General features: G+C 47.8%; 1 protein-coding gene across 1 annotated transcript in view; it reads left to right on the top strand.

Annotated features, from left to right (window-relative positions):
- Window positions 1–214: 214 nt before the first annotated feature.
- HSD17B1 (hydroxysteroid 17-beta dehydrogenase 1) overlaps window positions 215–19,913 on the top strand; it is a 384,740-nt gene continuing 365,041 nt past the window's right edge. Inside the window, exons 1-2 of the mRNA XM_040329791.1 lie at window positions 215–622; window positions 3,296–3,457. Of these exons, the coding sequence (XP_040185725.1) occupies window positions 526–622; window positions 3,296–3,457 (259 nt within the window). The 5' untranslated portion in view covers window positions 215–525. The remainder of the gene's footprint in view (window positions 623–3,295; window positions 3,458–19,913) is intronic.

Below are 19,913 nucleotides of genomic sequence, written 5' to 3'. Positions count from 1 at the left end.
TGCTCTGTGATAAGCAGTGATCAGCCGTGATCATCATGATCTCCGCTTATCACGGTTTATTAAACGTACACCATAAACATGTACACTACATTTAGGTTCTTAGCAGGTTTAGCTGTATATACATGTAGGTTATATTAGCTACCTAGGACAGGTTCTAGCTGGCCAGCTACACAATGATACTCTGCATCATTTGTCTTACTTTCGGTGAGCCCTTTAAATCATTGACTCATCAAATGGAATAATGAATGCTAAATCAAAACAGTCCAGAACAGTGGGACTTACTTTCAGATTACTAAAAAGCCAGTCCTAACATTCTCACTGTTGTGTAATAGTATATTGTTCCTTCTCTGCGCACAGATGTTTGTACAGAAATGAGGAGCAGAGGGCAATGCCAGCTGAAGACCTTGAGGTATCAACTATAGACATAACAGCTTCCGAGATTCCAAGCAAGAGGACTGGGGAGTTTGTTCTCTCCTCCAAGAAAATAAGCTTATTTTCTAGGTTTATATTCCATTAGCAGTTCTTATGGAGAAGAGAGTGGTTCTGATCACAGGATGTTCTTCAGGAATTGGCCTGGGTTTAGCTGTACGTCTCGCCTCAGATTCCCATCAGAGATTTAAAGGTAATCTAATACTGCAACTAATTTGCCTGGTTCATCTTTTTGTAACAGAATGCGGGTAGATTTATTGTACCACCCTATGTGTAATAGTAAGGCATCAACCAAGGTACAAAAGACGATGACTCATAGTGACTAGATAAAACTGATCTTTAAAGTGCATGTTCAGCCTTAACTTTTGTTTCAGTTTGTGATAGTGTAGGGAAGGGTTAGTGTTGCTGTTAAGTTTGAATTGCTACCTGTATCCCCACAAGGTAAATTTATCCTGGTCACCATTGTTGCTTTACAATTTTACAACTGCCCTCCGAGAAAGAAGAGGTGAGGGAAAATATTTGAATTGCACCCCTGTTCTACTGACAGCTGTCTAAGTGAGGAATCTCCCTCAATTTATAGAGATTTCCTCTCACTTTTGTTGCATTTTTAGGCAGTAAAGATAATTCTTCCCAATTGGACACAGACAGCAAAAAATAAGCTAGCAGTGGTTTTAACTAGGGTTGCGCCGATACAGAGTATTTGCATAAGTACCTGAAACTAATACCTTTGTGGTGCGATTTGAGGCCATACAAAATGAATGAGCTCACATTGCACTGCAAAGAATCACGTGTGGTTTCCCGCACCACTCCACTGGTGTGACTCCAGTATAGAAAGACATACGTCAGCAATGGACAAACAATTTTTTTTTATAACAATTCACATGTTAAAACCAAATCTGCAATGATGGAAAACCACGGCCACTTGCAGTGCTCACAGGGCTGGAAGAGATGTAGGAAGTTCTAGGACCCCTGTAAATCAGCTTGGAGCGCACACGTGGGTACAGGGCAGAACTGTGATGTCAGCTTGGGGGTTGGCCCGCCTATACATCTCCACCAGCCCTGTAAGCATCGCAGGCAGCCTTTGTTTTCCATAATCAGCAGGTCTAGCTGGACAGAGGCACTATGGGCGTGCAGATTTGGAATGGACATATTACAGATGTGTACTTTTAACATACGTACTCACCGGTAAAAAAAGGTATCGGTGCAAACCTAGTTTTAACCCTACTCTACTGTATCCAAAACTAAAACAAAAACTAAAAAACTTTTGGATATACATTTAAAATAAAGTTCCGTTATTTGCTCTCTTTTAGGACGTAACTATACAATTAAAAGAGTTTGTTAAATTGGTGCAATGCGTCCAAAAATATATTACTGACCTAGGGCAACAACACTGCTCCCCCAAAGATAGACTGAGTGAGTGAGTGGTGTCATCCTACAACACCCTTTCTTCCAGTGAAGTCTTTGGGACAGTAAGAAATCTCAGCAAAAAAAAATAAAAAAAATGGCAGGGTTTTTAACCATTTCCTACTCTATCCAAAACTAAAAATGTTTGTTTTAGCTATACTTAATTAAGATAGTGTAAACTGCACTGGACGCTCTCAGCCCTGCATCTCCTGTGGGGTGTCTCAGTGTGCCCATCTAAGCAGCCTCACTGTGCCCATCAAAGCAGCCTCAGTGTGCTCATCTGCAGCCTCACTGTGCTCACAGTGCAGCCTCAGTGTGCTCATCTGCAGCCCCACAGTGCAGCCTCACCGTGCCAAAATGCAGCCTTGCCAGTGCCTTCATTACACACAGCAATATGTATTTTCCGGTGTGTCACGAATCTGGGGTCTGAACTCTGAGCTGTTCGGCGACCTTCCACTTTCCGTAACAAAGCCCCACCTCCTAGATCGTGATAGACAGAACACTGATTCATTAGTGTTCCATATATCAAGACCTAGGAGGCGGGGCTTTGTTACGCTGAGTGGACGGCGTGAAATGCATACCGCTGTGTGTAATTACAAAAGCGGAGGGGGGAAGAGGAGAGGAGGCACTTGGATCGGCCCTGGGGGCTGCTGCAGCCGCAGCTCAAATCGGCCCCAGGGCAGGCATCCCAGTATCCCGGCAGGCCAGTCTGGCCCTGCCAGACACCACTGTCCAGCTAAAAAGGCATGAGACTGGGCTAGCAAGATCTGAGTGCAGCTGCCACCATGCTGCATGTTGACAGGTCTCGCTGATGAGAAACTTCCCTGACTGCCTGCCCTCGGAACCATGTGTCTAGGAGAGCTGGCTGCTGATAGCGTGTGCGGGCTGTTACTATGGCAACATGTTTCAGAGGGCATGGCCTCCTTTTTCAAGGCCTCCCAGCGTCATTACGTGAATCATTACATAGCCTGAAGGGTTAAGTCAGTGCTGAAGGGTCAACCCCTCACTCACCCACTAAGGCTAAGGATTATTTAGATTAGCATGCTTTGCCGAGGATGGGTACATGTGGATGACATGCTTTACTTTACTAATGTTTGTGAGTGAATTGATTTTATTATTTTATCTATTTAATAAAAGAAAATTCACCAGAACCTGTGTGCTGTTTTTTCTGCTTATATGCCCACTGGCCAAGAGAGCTGGTGTTGCTACCAAAATATAATTAACCCTTTCAAGGATGGAATACTCTTTTGCATGTTTTTGGACTTCTTTATATTGGATACTCTTGGCATTAGTACTGATTATTTTGTTTACATTTTCTTATGGTTAATGGCTTTTTTTCAACATTGGAAGTAAGCCACATTGGTTTTATTTTAGCCCTTTAAACTTATTGTCCAGGGGAATCACTGTTGCTATGTATTTACATGCAGTCATCTTGTGTGTTTGTTCTGTTTTCTACTTCTAGTCTATGCCACTATGCGGGACCTTTCTAAAAAAGAACAACTGCTGGAGTGTGTACGTGACTGTCATGTTGACACCTTTGAGATCCTAGAGATGGATGTCACAGACCAGCAGTCTGTGATCGGCACCATCAAGAAGATCAAAGAGCAAAGGGTAGACATTCTTGGTGAGCCTTGATTTGAAAATTCTTTTTATGTGTCTGCATTTTATTACCAGCTGGGGGTTGTTTATTTTTAAATCCATTGCGCACTGCAAGTGCACTTGGAAGTGCAGTCACTGTAGAGCTGAGGGGGACATGCAAGAAAAATAAAACACAGAGGGCCAGATTCTCAAAAGAGTTACATCGGTGTATCTACTGATACACCGGCGTAATTCGAAATTCCCGCCGGCGTATCATTGTTTTGTATTCACAAAACAAGATACGCCGGAATTAGGCTGGGATCCGACTGGTGTAAGTCACTTACACTGTCGGATCCTAAATGCAATACAACGCTGACCTCTAGGTGGCGTTTACGTTCAGGTCTCATTTGACTATGCAAATGAGCCTGATACGCCGATTCCCGAACAAATTTGCGTCGCGTATGTCGTTTCCGTAAGCGTAAGGTTACCCCTGCTATATGAGGGGTAACCTTACGCCAGTCCGCCGTATGCCATGTTAAGTATGGCGTCGGGTCTGCGTCGGCTTTTTCTGTCGGTTACGTCGTTTTACTAAGTCGTTCTTGAATACGACTTTACGTCAATGACGCTCATGTCGGCGTCATTGACGTTTTCCGTTGTGAGCTGGAGCATGCGCACTGGGCTATTTTTCAGCCCGGCGCATGCGCAGTTCAATCGGCACGGGGCGTGCTTAATTTGAATACAAGTCGCCCCCTTTGAATTACGCGGCCATACGCCGGGCCATTTACACTACGCCGCCGCAAATTACGGAGCAAGTGCTTGGAGAATACGGCACTTGCTCCAGTAAGTTGCGGTGGCGTAGTGTAAATGGCTTACACTACGCCAACGCGGGATCTTGGAGAATCTGGCCCAGAATTTTTGCTTGCACATGAATGGGTGATAGAAATCAGCAGAGCTTCTCCTCATTTCAGATCTTCCCCTCAGATCTACAGTGACTGCACTTGCAGTGCACTTGTAGTGTACAGTGGATTCTCCTTTAGTAAATCAACCCCATAGTCACTTTAAATGACACAATGCAAGTATACTATATTTAAGAGGAAGAGGTATATCCACTTGAGTTATTGTACTCCAGATTACATTAATAGTGGTGTCCAAAACACTGTTACTTTTATGTATATAAAAGTGAACTTGTACTTTTTCCAAACTAGGCAAAGCAACATATTTGCTATACAGGGTCCTTGTTCATGTACGTCCTATTATGGTGTGACACCTGTCTCCTAATTGTGCTCTTTTGTTGTCAACCGGTCACATGCTCCCCTTATGGAGACTACAAGCAGGTGTACTGACACACATTTCTCAGACATAGACCACCATTTATGATACACAGTTCTTTAGCAATAAGTCACCCAGTAAGGGTTTTGATATGTTTTCAGCAAGGAAGAAAACCAGTTTTGTCACCTAGTTTGGGTTTAATTAAAAAAGATTATCTAAGCAAGTATGTTTATTTAAAATGATTTCATAACCTATACCTATTATAATTAGAGTTGAGCGAACCCGAACTGTAAAGTTCGGGTTCGGTACGGACTTTGGGTTTTTCCCAAACCCGTACCCGAACCGGAATAATTGGAAAAAGTTTGGGTCCGGGATCGGAGTTCGGGAAAAAAAATGCGCGGAGGTCCCCGCAAATTCAATAACCAGACCCATTAGGTCTGGTATGGATATTAAGGGGAACCCCGCCGGCAATTTAAAAAAAAAAAAATTACATGTGGTTCCCCTCTAAATATCCATAACCAGACCCGTTATCCGAGCATGTTGACCTGGCCGGCTGCAGAAAAGAGGGGGGGACAGAGTGCGCCCCCCCCTCTCCTGAACCGCACCAGGCCACATGCCCTCAACATGGGGAGGATGTCCCCATGTTGATGGGGACAAGGGTCTCATCCCCACAACCCTTGCCCGGTGGTTGTGGGTGTATGCGGGCGGGAGGCTTATCAGAATCTGGAAGACCCCTTTAACAAAGGGGACCCCCAGATCCTGACCCCCCCCCTGTGTTAAATGGTAATGGGTACACTGTACCCCTACCATTTCATGAAGGAAGTGTAAATTCTTGTAAAAAAAAAGAACACACACACACCGTAGAATAAAGTCCTTTATTAATAAAAAAATAAAAAAATAAAAAAACTCCAGCGGTGATAATCCACTCATTCCCGGCTTCCTGCTCCAACGCTGTCCTGATCCAGCGACGAGTGCGGGTGATCTCCAGCGATGAGAAGATCCAGCGACGGGTGATCTCCGCTCCAGCGATGAGAAGATCCATCCATCCGGAGCGCAGCATCGCCGGCCTCCTCTCATCGCTGGACACAGCCCAGGAAGAGGGAAGACTCTGGGCTTCCCCAGTGACGTAGCAGAGGGTACGTCAGAGGGTGCGGGGTCACGTGACGGGTGGCCCTGCCTCCTCTATATAAGTAATGTCACAGCTCCAGCGCGTCATTCGGCGATGAGAGGAGGTCGGCGATGCTGCGCTCCGGATGGATGGATCTTCTCATCGCTGGAGCGGAGATCACCCGTCGCTGGATCTTCTCATCGCTGGAGATCACCCGCACTCGTCACTGGATCGGGACAACGTGGGAGCAGGAAGCCGGGAACGAGTGGATTATCACCGCTGGAGTTTTTTTCTTTTTTTTTTTATTAATAAAGGACTTTATTCTACGGTGTGTGTGTTTTTTTTTTTTACAAGAATTTTCACTTCCTTCGTGAAATGGTAGGGGTACAGTGTACCCCGTAACCATTTCACACAGGGGGGTCAGGATCTGGGGGTCCCCTTTGTTAAAGGGGTCTTCCAGATTCTGATAAGCCTCCCGCCCTCATACCCCCACAACCACCGGGCAAGGGTTGTGGGGATGAGACCCTTGTCCCCATCAACATGGGGACATCTTCCCCATGTTGAGGGCATGTGGCCTGGTGCGGTTCAGGAGAGGGGGGGTGCCGCACTCTGTCCCCCCCTCTTTTCTGCGGCCGGCCAGGTCAACGTGCTCGGATAACGGGTCTGGTTATGGATATTTAGGGGGAACCGCACGTCAATTTTTTTTTTAATTGACGGCGGGGTTCCCCGTAATATCCATACCAGACCTGAAGGGTCTGGTTATGGACATTAATGGGGGAACCGCACGTCATTTTTTTTTTTAATTGACGGCGGGGTTCCCCTTAATATCCATACCAGACCTAAAGGGTCTGGTTATTGAATTTGCGGGGACCTCTGCGCATTTTTTTTTCTAAAAGTCCGTGTCCCATTGACTACTACTTTTTTTTTTAAAGTTCGGGTTCGGACCCGAACCCGAACATCTAGGTGTCCGCTCAACTCTAATTATAATACAGAAAAACCTGATCCCTGTATTTAAAACACCTACTTTTTGTGGTATTTACTAGGTATATGTGTAGAAATTAGCATTTCCCTGTCTGTATCCAGTCTTCCTTAATATATCAAATCTGATCCAGGAATAATGCAATCTCCTATGATGTAATAGTTGCTTACCCAGCAATCTACTTGTACATGGCATGCTTTGTTAAACAGCATGGTATAAAGCAGGGGTGCCCAACCTTTTGAAGAGCAAGGGCCACTTAAGCAACTTGGTAACTAGTCGCGGGCCACAATGAGCGGAGCAGGCGGATGACAGGCGACGGCTACTCTATAGGCCCTCCGATCCGATCTGCACAGATGGAAGGGGACGAATTCCCTTATATTTTTTTTTTTTAGTGGATCGGATTGGAGATAGGCAGGCATACAGGCCCGGATTTACTCCCTGTGCCGCCCCAAGGCCGGGTCCTTCAATGCCGCCCCCCCCACACACACACACAGGGGCCAAGTGATATAGCCGCCAAATGTATCACAGGGGCGCGCCCGCAAGAACTAACCCATATGCGAGAGAGCTCGCATGAAGGGGGTTAGTTCTTGCGAGGAGGAGCCGAGACAGCCACCGATCCCCCATCACAGATTCCCCCCATCAAGAAGCCCCCATATAAGGTCATCCATCACAAAGCCCCCCATAAAAGATCCCCCATCACAGACTCATCTATTATTACAATGTAATATAAAATTAATAGTTCAACTCACCATAATGCAGAATGAGTGGGAGCCCTGATGTCACTGTCCCCAGCCAGCGGAGTGCTTCCTTACATCTCAGGTGTCACTGTCCCCAGCCAGCGGAGTGTTTCCTTACATCTCAGGTGTCACTGTCCCCAGCCAGCGGAGTGTTTCCTTACATCTCAGGTGTCACTGTCCCCAGCGGAGTGCTTCCTTACATCTCAGGTGTCACTGTCCCCAGCCAGCGGAGTGTTTCCTTACATCTCAGGTGTCACTGTCCCCAGCCAGCGGAGTGTTTCCTTACATCTCAGGTGTCACTGTCCCCAGCGGAGTGCTTCCTTACATCTCAGGTGTCACTGTCCCCAGCGGAGTGCTTCCTTACATCTCAAGTGTCACTGTCCCCAGCCAGCAGAGTGCTTCCTTACATCTCAGGTGTCACTGTCCCCAGCCAGCGGAGTGCTTCCTTACATCTCAGGTGTCACTGTCCCCAGCCAGCGGAGTGCTTCCTTACATCTCAGGTGTCACTGTCCCCAGCCAGCGGAGTGCTTCCTTACATCTCAGGTGTCACTGTCCCCAGCCAGCGGAGTGTTTCCTTACATCTCAGGTGTCACTGTCCCCAGCCAGCGGAGTGCTTCCTTACATCTCAGGTGTCACTGTCCCCAGCGGAGTGCTTCCTTACATCTCAGGTGTCACTGTCCCCAGCCAGCGGAGTGTTTCCTTACATCTCAGGTGTCACTGTCCCCAGCAAGCGGAGTGTTTCCTTACATCTCAGGTGTCACTGTCCCCAGCGGAGTGCTTCCTTACATCTCAGGTGTCACTGTCCCCAGCCAGCGGAGTGTTTCCTTACATCTCAGGTGTCACTGTCCCCAGCTAGCGGAGTGTTTCCTTACATCTCAGGTGTCACTGTCCCCAGCGGAGTGCTTCCTTACATCTCAGGTGTCACTGTCCCCAGCCAGCGGAGTGCTTCCTTACATCTCAGATGTCACTGTCCCCAGCCAGCGGAGTGCTTCCTTACATCTCAGGTGTCACTGTCCCCAGCGGAGTGCTTCCTTACATCTCAGGTGTCACTGTCCCCAGCCAGCGGAGTGTTTCCTTACATCTCAGGTGTCACTGTCCCCAGCGGAGTGCTTCCTTACATCTCAGGTGTCACTGTCCCCAGCCAGCGGAGTGTTTCCTTACATCTCAGGTGTCACTGTCCCCAGCCAGCGGAGTGCTTCCTTACATCTCAGGTGTCACTGTCCCCAGCGGAGTGCTTCCTTACATCTCAGGTGTCACTGTCCCCAGCCAGCGGAGTGCTTCCTTACATCTCAGGTGTCACTGTCCCCAGCCAGCGGAGTGCTTCCTTACATCTCAGGTGTCACTGTCCCCAGCCAGTGGAGTGCTTCCTTACATCTCAGGTGTCACTGTCCCCAGCGGAGTGTTTCCTTACATCTCAGGTGTCACTGTCCCCAGCGGAGTGCTTCCTTACATCTCAGGTGTCACTGTCCCCAGCGGAATGTTCCCTTACATCTCAGGTGTCACTGTCCCCAGCGGAGTGCTTACTTACATCTCAGGTGTCACTGTCCCCAGCGGAGTGCTTCCTTACATCTCAGGTGTCACTGTCCCCAGCCAGCGGAGTGTTTCCTTACATCTCAGGTGTCACTGTCCCCAGCCAGCGGAGTGTTTCCTTACATCTCAGGTGTCACTGTCCCCAGCGGAGTGCTTCCTTACATCTCAGGTGTCACTGTCCCCAGCCAGCGGAGTGTTTCCTTACATCTCAGGTGTCACTGTCCCCAGCCAGCGGAGTGTTTCCTTACATCTCAGGTGTCACTGTCCCCAGCCAGCGGAGTGTTTCCTTACATCTCAGGTGTCACTGTCCCCAGCCAGCGGAGTGTTTCCTTACATCTCAGGTGTCACTGTCCCCAGCCAGCGGAGTGTTTCCTTACATCTCAGGTGTCACTGTCCCCAGCCAGTGGAGTGCTTCCTTACATCTCAGGTGTCACTGTCCCCAGCGGAGTGCTTCCTTACATCTCAGGTGTCACTGTCCCCAGCCAGCGGAGTGCTTCCTTACATCTCAGGTGTCACTGTCCCCAGCCAGCGGAGTGTTTCCTTACATCTCAGGTGTCACTGTCCCCAGCGGAGTGCTTCCTTACATCTCAGGTGTCACTGTCCCCAGCCAGCGGAGTGCTTCCTTACATCTCAGGTGTCACTGTCCCCAGCGGAGTGTTTCCTTACATCTCAGGTGTCACTGTCCCCAGCGGAGTGCTTCCTTACATCTCAGGTGTCACTGTCCCCAGCGGAATGTTTCCTTACATCTCAGGTGTCACTGTCCCCAGCGGAGTGCTTACTTACATCTCAGGTGTCACTGTCCCCAACGGAGTGTTTCCTTACATCTCAGGTGTCCCTGTCCCCAGCCAGCGGAGTGTTTCCTTACATCTCAGGTGTCACTGTCCCCAGCGGAGTGCTTCCTTACATCTCAGGTGTCACTGTCCCCAGCGGAGTGTTTCCTTACATCTCAGGTGTCACTGTTCCCAGCCAGCGGAGTGTTTCCTTACATCTCAGGTGTCACTGTCCCCAGCGGAGTGCTTCCTTACATCTCAGGTGTCACTGTCCCCAGCCAGCGGAGTGCTTCCTTACACACACACTGACCTACCTGACTTCTATAAATTCCTGCACTACTCACCTCCCCCCCTCCCCCCCACACACAGACCTACCTGACTCCTATAAATTCCTGCACTACTCACCTCACCCCCCCCCACAGACCTACCTGACTCCTATAAATTCCTGCACTACTCACCTCACCCCCCCTCACCCCTCCCCCCCACACACAGCTCGATGTAGAGAGGGAGGATCCATTCTCCTCCTTACCTCTGCATCTTTGACCATCTCAGACATCCGGGCTCTCCTCAGCGCTGGGTGCTTGGTGTCCCCGCCGGCCGGGAGGTCAGCTGACCTCTCGATGTTCCCATCCCCCGCCCCACTCACACACAGACACAGCGCTGTGAAATTTTACTGTAAAGAGAGGGGGGGGGAGTACTAGGCGGCGGCGAAAAATAGCTACACTGCCTAAATAACAAGTGCCACCGCCCGCGGGGGGGGGGGGCCATGTTAGTGCGGGGGGGGGCCGCGAAAGCCGAAAAGTCACTGCAGGAGGGGCGCTGCCCCTTCACCCACTGCCGCCCCGAGGCCTGACTTCGGTGGCCTTGTGGGAAATCCGGCCCTGCCCGCCTACAGGCCACCTTGACTGGAATGGCCCAGCTAGATGTGCCAGGGGGTGAGTTGGGGTTGTCCTCCACCAAATGTTCGGTGGAAGGATCAGGCGTCTCAAGAGTCCTTTTTGAGGTGAACACAGCTTCCTCAGAGCTTTCACCAAACATGTCATAAGTAGAGTTGAGCGGACACCTGGATGTTCGGGTTCGGACCCGAACCCGAACTTTAAAAAAAAAGTTCGGGTTCGGGAAGCCTAACCTGAACCCAAACTCCGAACCCCATTGTAGTCAATGGGACATGGACCTTTAGTAAAAAAAAAAAATAAATGAGCGGAGGTCCCCGCAAATTCAATAACCAGACCCTTTAGGTCTGGTATGGATATTAAGGGGAACCCCGCCGTCAATTTTAAAAAAATGACGTAGGGTTCCCCCTAAATATCCATAACCAGACCCTTCAGGTCTGGTGTGGATTTTAAGGGGAACTCCACCCCAAATTAAAAAAAAAAAATGGCGTGGAGTTCCCCCTAAAATCCACACCAGACCCCTTATCCGAGCACGTTGACCTGGTCGGCCGCAGAAAAGAGGGGGGGACAGAGTGCGCCCCCCCTCTCCTGAACTGCACCAGGCCACATGCCCTCAACATTGGGAGGGTGCTTTGGGGTGCCCCCCAAAGCACCTTGTCCCCATGTTGATAGGGACAAGGGTCTCCTCCCCACAACCCTTGCCCGGTGGTTGTGGGGGTATGCTGGCAGGGGGCTTATCAGAATCTGGAAGACCCCTTTAACAAAGGGGACCCCCAGATCCTGGCCCCCCCCCTGTGTGAAATGGTAATGGGGTACACTGTACCCCTACCATTTCACGAAGGAAGTGTAAATAGTAGTTTTCAGGAAAAAAAAACACACACACCGTAGAACAAATTACTTCATTAATTAAACCAAATAAAAATCCAGCGGTGAAAATAGACAATCGATGCTGCTCGCTGCTCCATCGTTGTCTCTATCCAGCGTCGGGTGATCTCTCCAGCGACAGGTGATATCTCCAGAGACGGGTGATGTCTACAGCGATTGGTCCAGCGATGAGAACATCCATCCATTCAGAGCACAGCTCAGCAAATGACACGCCGATGCTTTGACGTTTCTTATATAGGGGAGGCGGGCCACGCGTCACGTGACCCCGTCCCGCTCTGACGCAAGGGTTGTCCCAGTGACGTAGCAGAGTGTGCGTCAGAGGGGGACGGGGTCACGTGAAGCGTGGCCCGCCTCCCCTATAAAAGAAACGTCAAAGCATCGCTGAGCTGTGCTCTGAATGGATGGATGTTCTCATCGCTGGACCAATCGCTGGAGACATCACCCGTCGCTGGAGAGATCACCCGATGCTGGATAGAGACAACGATGGAGCAGCGAGCAGCATCGATCGTCTATTTTCACCCCTGGATTTTTATTTGGTTTAATTAATAAAGTAATTTGTTCTACGGTGTGTGTGGTTTTTTTTCTGAAAACTACTATTTACACTTCCTTTGTGAAATGGTAGGGGTACAGTGTACCCCATTACCATTTCACACAGGGGGGGGGCAGGATCTGGGGGTCCCCTTTGTTAAAGGGGTCTTCAAGATTCTGATAAGCCCCCTGCCAGCATACCCCCACAACCACCGGGCAAGGGTTGTGGGGATGAGACCCTTGTCCCCATCAACATGGGGACAAAGTGCTTTGGGGGGCACCCCAAAGCATCCTCCCAATGTTGAGGGCATGTGGCCTGGTGCGGTTCAGGAGAGGGGGGGGCCGCACTCTGTCCCCCCCTGTTTTCTGCGGCCGGCCAGGTCAACATGCTCGGATAAGGGGTCTGGTGTGGATTTTAGGGGGAACTCCACGCCATTTTTTTTTAAATTTGGGGTGGAGTTCCCCTTAAAATCCACACCAGACCTGAAGGGTCTGGTTATGGATATTTAGGGGGAACCCTACCTCATTTTTTTTTAAATTGACGGCGGGGTTCCCCTTAATATCCATACCAGACCTAAAGGGTCTGGTTATTGAATTTGTGGGGACCTCCGTGCATTTTTTTCCCCGAACTCCGAACCCGGACCCGAACTTTTAGCAATTATTCGGGTTCGGGTCCGGGTTCGGGAAAAACCCAAAGTCGCTCAACTCTAGTCATAAGTCAGTCTCTTGGGTGGGTGAATAACCCTTCTCTCTCTCTGTTCTATTGGCTCTGTGTTACAGGCACACTGGACTTGGCTTCGTCCACAGCTTCTTCTTCTTCCTGCATATCAGCCTCCATTCCCCCTTCTGTAAATGATTGGACATCTTCAGGGTCTGCTGTTGGCAGGGAAGATTGAGTGTCTTCCAACTCTTCAGAAGGTGGACTTTGGGGCACAAACGCAGGAGCCTCTGCTCTGAGAGTTGCAGCGTCTGTCACTTTAGGCAGAGACGAAGGGGGGTGGCAAACCCTGGCAGTTGAGATGGTCACAACCAGTCTATCCCCATCTCTTCATCTTCGCTGTTGTCATCATCTACAGTGAGGGGTACAGACTGAGACCTAGTGACCGGTCGGGAACTTTGAGAGGTTGTGGGTGTGGACTGTGAATCTGGCAGTGGTGGCAACTGAACTGCTTCTGATAGGGGCAGAAGATGGTTGCGATGCCAAGTCTTCAGCGGGCCTGTGCTCCTCTTTGGTCAGATTTGGTACACTGGGAGTCCTGGCAGTTGCTTGCAAATGACATAAGGTTGTGACTTCCAGTAGTCAGCCAACTTGTGCTTTCCGGGAAGACCAATATTCCTTAGCAGCACCCTGTCACCTGGTTGTAAATCCTGCACTCGAACTTTGAGATCAAAGTTCCTTTTATTTCTTAGTCCTTTGACATCTGAGGTAGCTTGGGCCTTGTCATAGGCGGTCTTCAGACTTTTCCACAGGCGGTTTACATACCCTCTGTGGGATGTTGCTGAAGTATGATCTAAGGATGTGCCGAAAGCCAAGTCTACTGGCAAACGGGCCTCCCGTCCAAACATTAGGCGATAAGGGGAGTATCCTGTGGCATAATTTGCTGTGTTGTTATAAGCGTGCACAATGGCGGCTACATGCTTGCTCCAGTGCTGCTTCATTTCCAAACTCAAATTCCGAAGCATATCCAGGCGGAACCTTTCTGGCTGAAGATCTCCTTGAGGATGGTATGGGGTGGTTCTGGATGTCTTAATGCCTAACAAGTCTAAAAGTCTCTTGATGAGGCTGCTTTCTAAATCTCTCCCTTGATCAGAATGGATGCGTTGGGGCAGGCCATAGTGTACAAAGAACCAAGACCTTGGCCACCGTGGATGCTTGTTGATCCTTTGTGGGAAAGGCCTGGGCATAACTAGTGAAGTGGTCAGTCACTACCAGGATATTTCCCTGTCCACTCATATCAGGCTTCTAACACAGAAAGTCAATACACACCAGGGTCCTTGACTCTGAAGATGGCCCATTGGGGCGGCTCGGTAAGGCAAGGTTTTTCTTTGGAGGCATCTGATACAGGAGCGGCCTGCCACCTCGAGAGCTGAATTTTGGCTCTTTTTTTCCATTCCAAAGAGAGGGGAATGTTCTTTCGGATATAACTCCTCTACAGGTATCCCATCCTTTTCTCTGCTCACCAAATCAGACCATGAGACTGCAGTGGCCGGGTTCACTTGGCCCAACAACATCCGAGCCGGCATCTTCACAGGTGAGGTTGTTGTGTTGCAAACACTAACTGAGATCTTCCCATGACTTCTCTGCAACGCCTTAGTTGGAACCACTTCCAATTAGGCTTGAGTGACGCTCTCAAGCAAGCTACCTCACCGGGCTGCAACACTTTCTCACTCTGGTCCAAGCGCCAGATCTTTCCCACTTCTTCAGCTGGGGCCTTCTGTTCTTGCACCAGGCACTGATAGACTTGTTGTAACGGACCTATGAACTATTCTGCCTACAAAGAACTGCATGACTTGTTACAATTGGATTTACCACATTATATTCTGAGCTCAAAGGGTTAATTGTAGAGTGACTTTTTCACTGCTAAATGCTAATTGATTCTCTGTTGTGTATTACCAGTTAACAGCCTCCTGCCAGGTGTATGCTAACGTGATCATCTGTGAGTGTGTATTGTTCTAAAGGTTAATTGAATTCTATTGAGAAAGGAATGTGCCCGGCCAGGTCATGTTAAGTGGATCTCGGTGCTGAAACGTCTAGAGACTGATTGATTCAAGGAGATGTCATTATTTCAAAGTATCTGTATTGAAGCCCCCCCCACTGTGTGAGGAGGGGGGGCGGAGATTGTCATTGTTCCTGTAACAGTTGTAAGCACATATAAGCTAGGTGAAATGTCCCATTAAACAGTCTTGTTTGACCCTTCAAACGCAGCCTCGTCTCGTTCTTGAAAGGGGGACTCTCTCTCTCTCTCTGGATCTCGTGGATGGGGATACCGGCGGTACTTGCATATCGCAGCTTGCCAGGGAAAAGGACGTCTCCAACGGCTGATACCCTCTCACTACCAGTGGGTAGCCGTTACACTTGTCTCAACATGGGATGCACACCTGTAGTTGGAGTGTCCTGCTCTTGGGCAAGAGGTGTTAACAGTCTCCTGACATTTTTTTAAATAACAAACATGATCTATACGTACCTGCTCTGTTCAATATAATTGCACAGAGCAGCCACGATCCTCCTCTTCTGTTGGCCTTCGCTAGCATTCCTGGTTTCTCCTTTTGCAGGTGTGCACTTCATATTGTGGCACACCTGCAGGCTCAATCCTGAGGCCTGGCCCCACCCCCTACTCCATCACAGGATTTGACTGGCAGCAGTGGGAGCCAATGGGTCTCGCTGCCCCAGCAAAGACTGTGAGAGCTGCTACAGATGGGCACAGTGCTGGATCGAGTGAGGATTTAGGTAAGTATGAGGCAGGGGGATGCGAGGGGACGATATTGCTACCCAAAAATTATTTTACCTTAACCTCCCTGGCGGTATGATTCTTTCAGAAAAAACATGCTGAAAGCGGTACCATTATTTGCAAGGAAATTTGGCGTTTTATACTGTAGGCCTGTAATTCTTAGGAATAACTCACTTAAATCTGACCAAACCAGAGTTTAATAGGCATCCCGGGTATGACATTTTTTTAAAAACAAAATTATAAATTATAATATAATAAATAATTATAAATAATAACAAATAATAATATAATTCTAATAAAAATTATTCAATAATGTAATCAACTCAAAATCACTGAAATTTGCTCAGTTGCAGAATTGTTGCTGTCATTATTATTATTTTTTATGACGAATTTCCCCACAAATCGCTATCGCACAATTCTGCAAGTGATTATAATTTATTATCGCTGTTTTCTAGCTGATCTAAAACCATTTTTGACATAAAGGGACACTTTTGGTTGCTATGGACAATCTACAGTTTGCAGGCAGAAAGAAAGGTTTTTATCATATAAAAGAACATGCATGACACAGGACAGACCACTAGGGACAAGGGGGGGGGGGTGTTTTTTTTTACATACAGTACTGTAATCTATAAGATTGCAGTATACTGTATGTATAGTGTTTGTTTACGTTTTTGAATTTGGCGCCGATCGGCGGCACAGGAGGACGCTGTGTGAATCGAGCGAGGTCCCGCTCGCTCACACAGCGCAGTGACATCGCTGGATCCAGGAGAAGGTAAGCCAGCGCGCACTGCAGGCTCTGCATAGCTACCCCGAGCGTGACTCGGGGTTACCGATTTTAGCCAAAAAAATCAACCCCCGAGTCACGCTCGGGGATACCGCCAGGAGGGTTAAAGTGGTTGTAAACCTCAGAAGTGAAATATGAACAAAGCATATCCCTCTATAGTAATTTAGAGCACTAGATGTCATTTCTGTCTGCTTCATTCTTCTGCTATCAGCATTAATTTCTTCTGGCAGGTTTTCCTGACACCAAGAGAAAAAAGATGACAGGGGAGAGATCTCCAGCTGATTGACAGCCTCAGCTCTGTTCCTGTGTGCTGTATGAAGTGGGGTGTGTCCTTTTCCTCCAATCAGCTCTCAGAACTCTCCTCACTGAGTTCTGCGAGGTGTGATTTTAGCTTCCTGCCCCTTTTTTCTGACAACTTAGACAAGCTTTATAAATTTGTATTTTGAAAGGATGCACAGAACAGAAGACTGACGATTTGTTTCACCTTTGTGTATCAGCCAAAGTCTGTCACTTCACTGGGTATAAGTAAGGAACGGGTTTATTGTTGCGGAGAGAATGGACTTTCTAGGCACCAATGGTTGACACAAAATATAGAATTTATTGATACAATCCCAAAATGGGTAATGAACCAATATTACAGTACATATAAAAAATACATTTTAAAAAACACATAAATTGTCACAGAACATTCCTGTGATACTAAAACAATGAAAATAAATCCACTGAAACCAATACAAGTCCACTAAGGTCCATTCTCTCCGCAACAATAAACCCGTTTATAATAGTATCTAGGACGTGGCACTGCAGTACCTTAGGACACCCATAGTCCATCCTATGGTTTGTGTACCTCAAATATTTTTCAAAGGGTATAAGTAAGGGTCTACAACAGTGGCTGCTGGTGTTTGCTGGAGGCAAACAACCACCCATCCCCCCACCCCCCAAGCGGCAAAAAAAAAATTAGCGAACATGAGATGTTTACGGCAAATTAGAGTGCCGCGGACGCCCCATAATGCACTGCGAGATCGCAGTGCATTGACATCTGATGATTGGCGAAAGCATGCACCTGACCTACATGCTTTGGTCAATCACAGCGCGCTCTGCTGCGAGAGCCATGATTGACCAAAGGCAGGGTGCCTTTGGCCAATCATGGCTCAGGGGGCTAAGTCCACGCCCCACACTATATAAGGCTGCATACACAGCAGCCGTATGCAGTGTGTTGGAGTGGATGTATATAGAGAGAACTTGAGCTAGATTAGGCAGGTTAGTTAGTGGTGTGCAGGCAGTGTATTAAAAAAAAAATATATATATATACATATACAGTGTAGTGTGTGTATTGTGACAGAGAGAGGCTCTGTCACTATAAGTTTATAGGAAAAGGTGACTCATGAGTCTCATTAAGGGTTAATGCAAGGTTCAGAACTAGCATCTCTCCAGATTCTGTAGTTCTGAATCAGAACATTCAATCCTGGGTCCAGGTTTTGCTCAGGGCCAGATTAAAAACATCATGGGCCTGGTGCTAAGGACTTTGGTGGGCCTTTTATAAATAATAAAAAAATAAATAAATATGCAAACAATTTTTTGTTATAACAAACTAAATTAAAGAGGGAGGATGAGAAAGAGAGAGCGAGAGGACGCAGCCAAGGCAAGTCACCAAAGGCACAGGACCCAGAAGGAAGACCGGGTGAAGATGGAAGCGCCCAGGACCCGCCGGATTGATCACAGCGCAGCACTGGAGGGCTCAGTCTGACAATTTACTGTAAGTGTACCCTAATGTGCTAATAATCTGTGCATACTTTTACATTGTGGCATAAGCTACCTTAGGGCCTCTGAAAAGTAGTAATGTTAGCAAAGTTTACTACCGCTTTATTATCACAGGATCACAAGATTCCATTCTAGAGCTGGTAACATTGAGGATATTCAGTATCATTTTAAAGAACTGTTTTTGTGGGTAAGAGGTGTAGGGGTGGAGTATGGGCATTATAAAACTGGGAAGTATGTGCAGGTGAGGGAGAGAAATGTGGAGGGTCCAACAGTGGGCACTATGTACAGGAGAGGAGTGCAGAGGGTATGGCAGAAGGCACTATGTACATGAGAGGAGTTTGAATGGTATGACAGTGGGCAGTATGCACAGCAGAGGAGTGTGGAGGGTATGACAGAGGGTGGTATGTACCTGAGAGGAGTGTGGAGGGTATGAAAGTGAGCAGTATGTACAGGAGAGGAGTGTGGAGAGTATGACAGTGGGAAGTATGTACAAGAGAGGAGTGTGGGGGTATGACAGAGGGTGGTATGTACCAGAGAGGAGTGTGGTGGGTATGACAGTGGGCAATATGTACAGGAGAGGAATGTGGAGAGAAAGATAGTTGGCAGTATGTACAGGAGAGGAGTGTGAAGGGTAAGGTTGGGTTACAGTATGTACAGGAGAGGAGTGAGGAGGGTAAGGTTGGGTTACAGTATGTACAGGAGAGGAGTGTACAGGGTATAACAGTGAGCAGTATGTAAAGGAGAGGAGTGTGGATGGTATGATAGTGGGCAGTATGTACAGGAGAGGAGTGTGGAGGGTATAATGGGGGCAGTATGTACAGGAGAGGAGTGTGGAGGGTATGACAGTGGGCACTATGTATAGGAGAGAAGTGTATGACAGCGGGTACTATATACAGGAGATAAGTGTGTATGGTATTACAGCGGGGGCTATGTATAGGAGAGAAGTGTGGAGGGTATAACAGTGAGCAGTATGTAAAGGAGAGGAGTGTGGAGGGTATGACAGTGGGTGGTATGTACAGAAGAGGAGTGTGGATGGTATGATAGTGGTCAGTATGTACAGGAGAGGAGTGTGGAGGGTATGATGGGAGCAGTATGTACAGGAGAGGAGTGTGTAGGGTATGACAGTGGGCACTATGTATAGGAGAGAAGTGTGGAGGGTATGACAGTGAGCAGTATGTACAGGAGAGGAGTGTGGAGGGTATGACAGTGAGCACTATGTACAGGTGAGGAGGATGAAGGAATCTGGGAAGGAAAAATGTAAAGGTTTGTGGAAGGATGTTTAGGGACTGCGTAGTGGTTAAGCATGCCATATATGGATTGAAATTCCGCCAATTAAGCAGAGACAAGCCATAGTCAATCTATGTATAGGCTAGCTGGTTTTACACAAGTCAATCTATTATCTGACTTGAGTACAACCAGCCTGTCAGGCTTTTCCCAAAACAATCAGTGCTGCAAGCTACAGTGGGGATCGAAAATTTGGGCACGCCAGGTAAAAATTTGTATTAATATGCATAACGAAGTCAAGGAAAGATGGAAAAATCTCCAAAAGGCATCAAATTACAGATTAGACATTCTTATAATATGTAAAAAAAAGTTTGATTTTATTTCCATCATTTACACTTTCAAAATTACAGAAAACAAAAAAATTGCGTCTGCAAAAGTTTGGGCACCCTGCAGAGTTAATATCTTGTACTGCCCCCTTTGGCAAGTATCACAGCTTGTAAACGCTTTTTGTAGCCAGCCAAGAGTCTTTCAATTCTTGTTTGAGGTATCTTTGCCTATTCTTTCTTACAAAAGTCTTCCAGTTCT

The sequence above is a fragment of the Rana temporaria genome, chromosome 12, assembly GCF_905171775.1.
Source record: "Rana temporaria chromosome 12, aRanTem1.1, whole genome shotgun sequence".
Taxonomy (NCBI): domain Eukaryota; kingdom Metazoa; phylum Chordata; class Amphibia; order Anura; family Ranidae; genus Rana; species Rana temporaria.
This window is presented reverse-complemented; position numbering and strand designations above follow the sequence as displayed.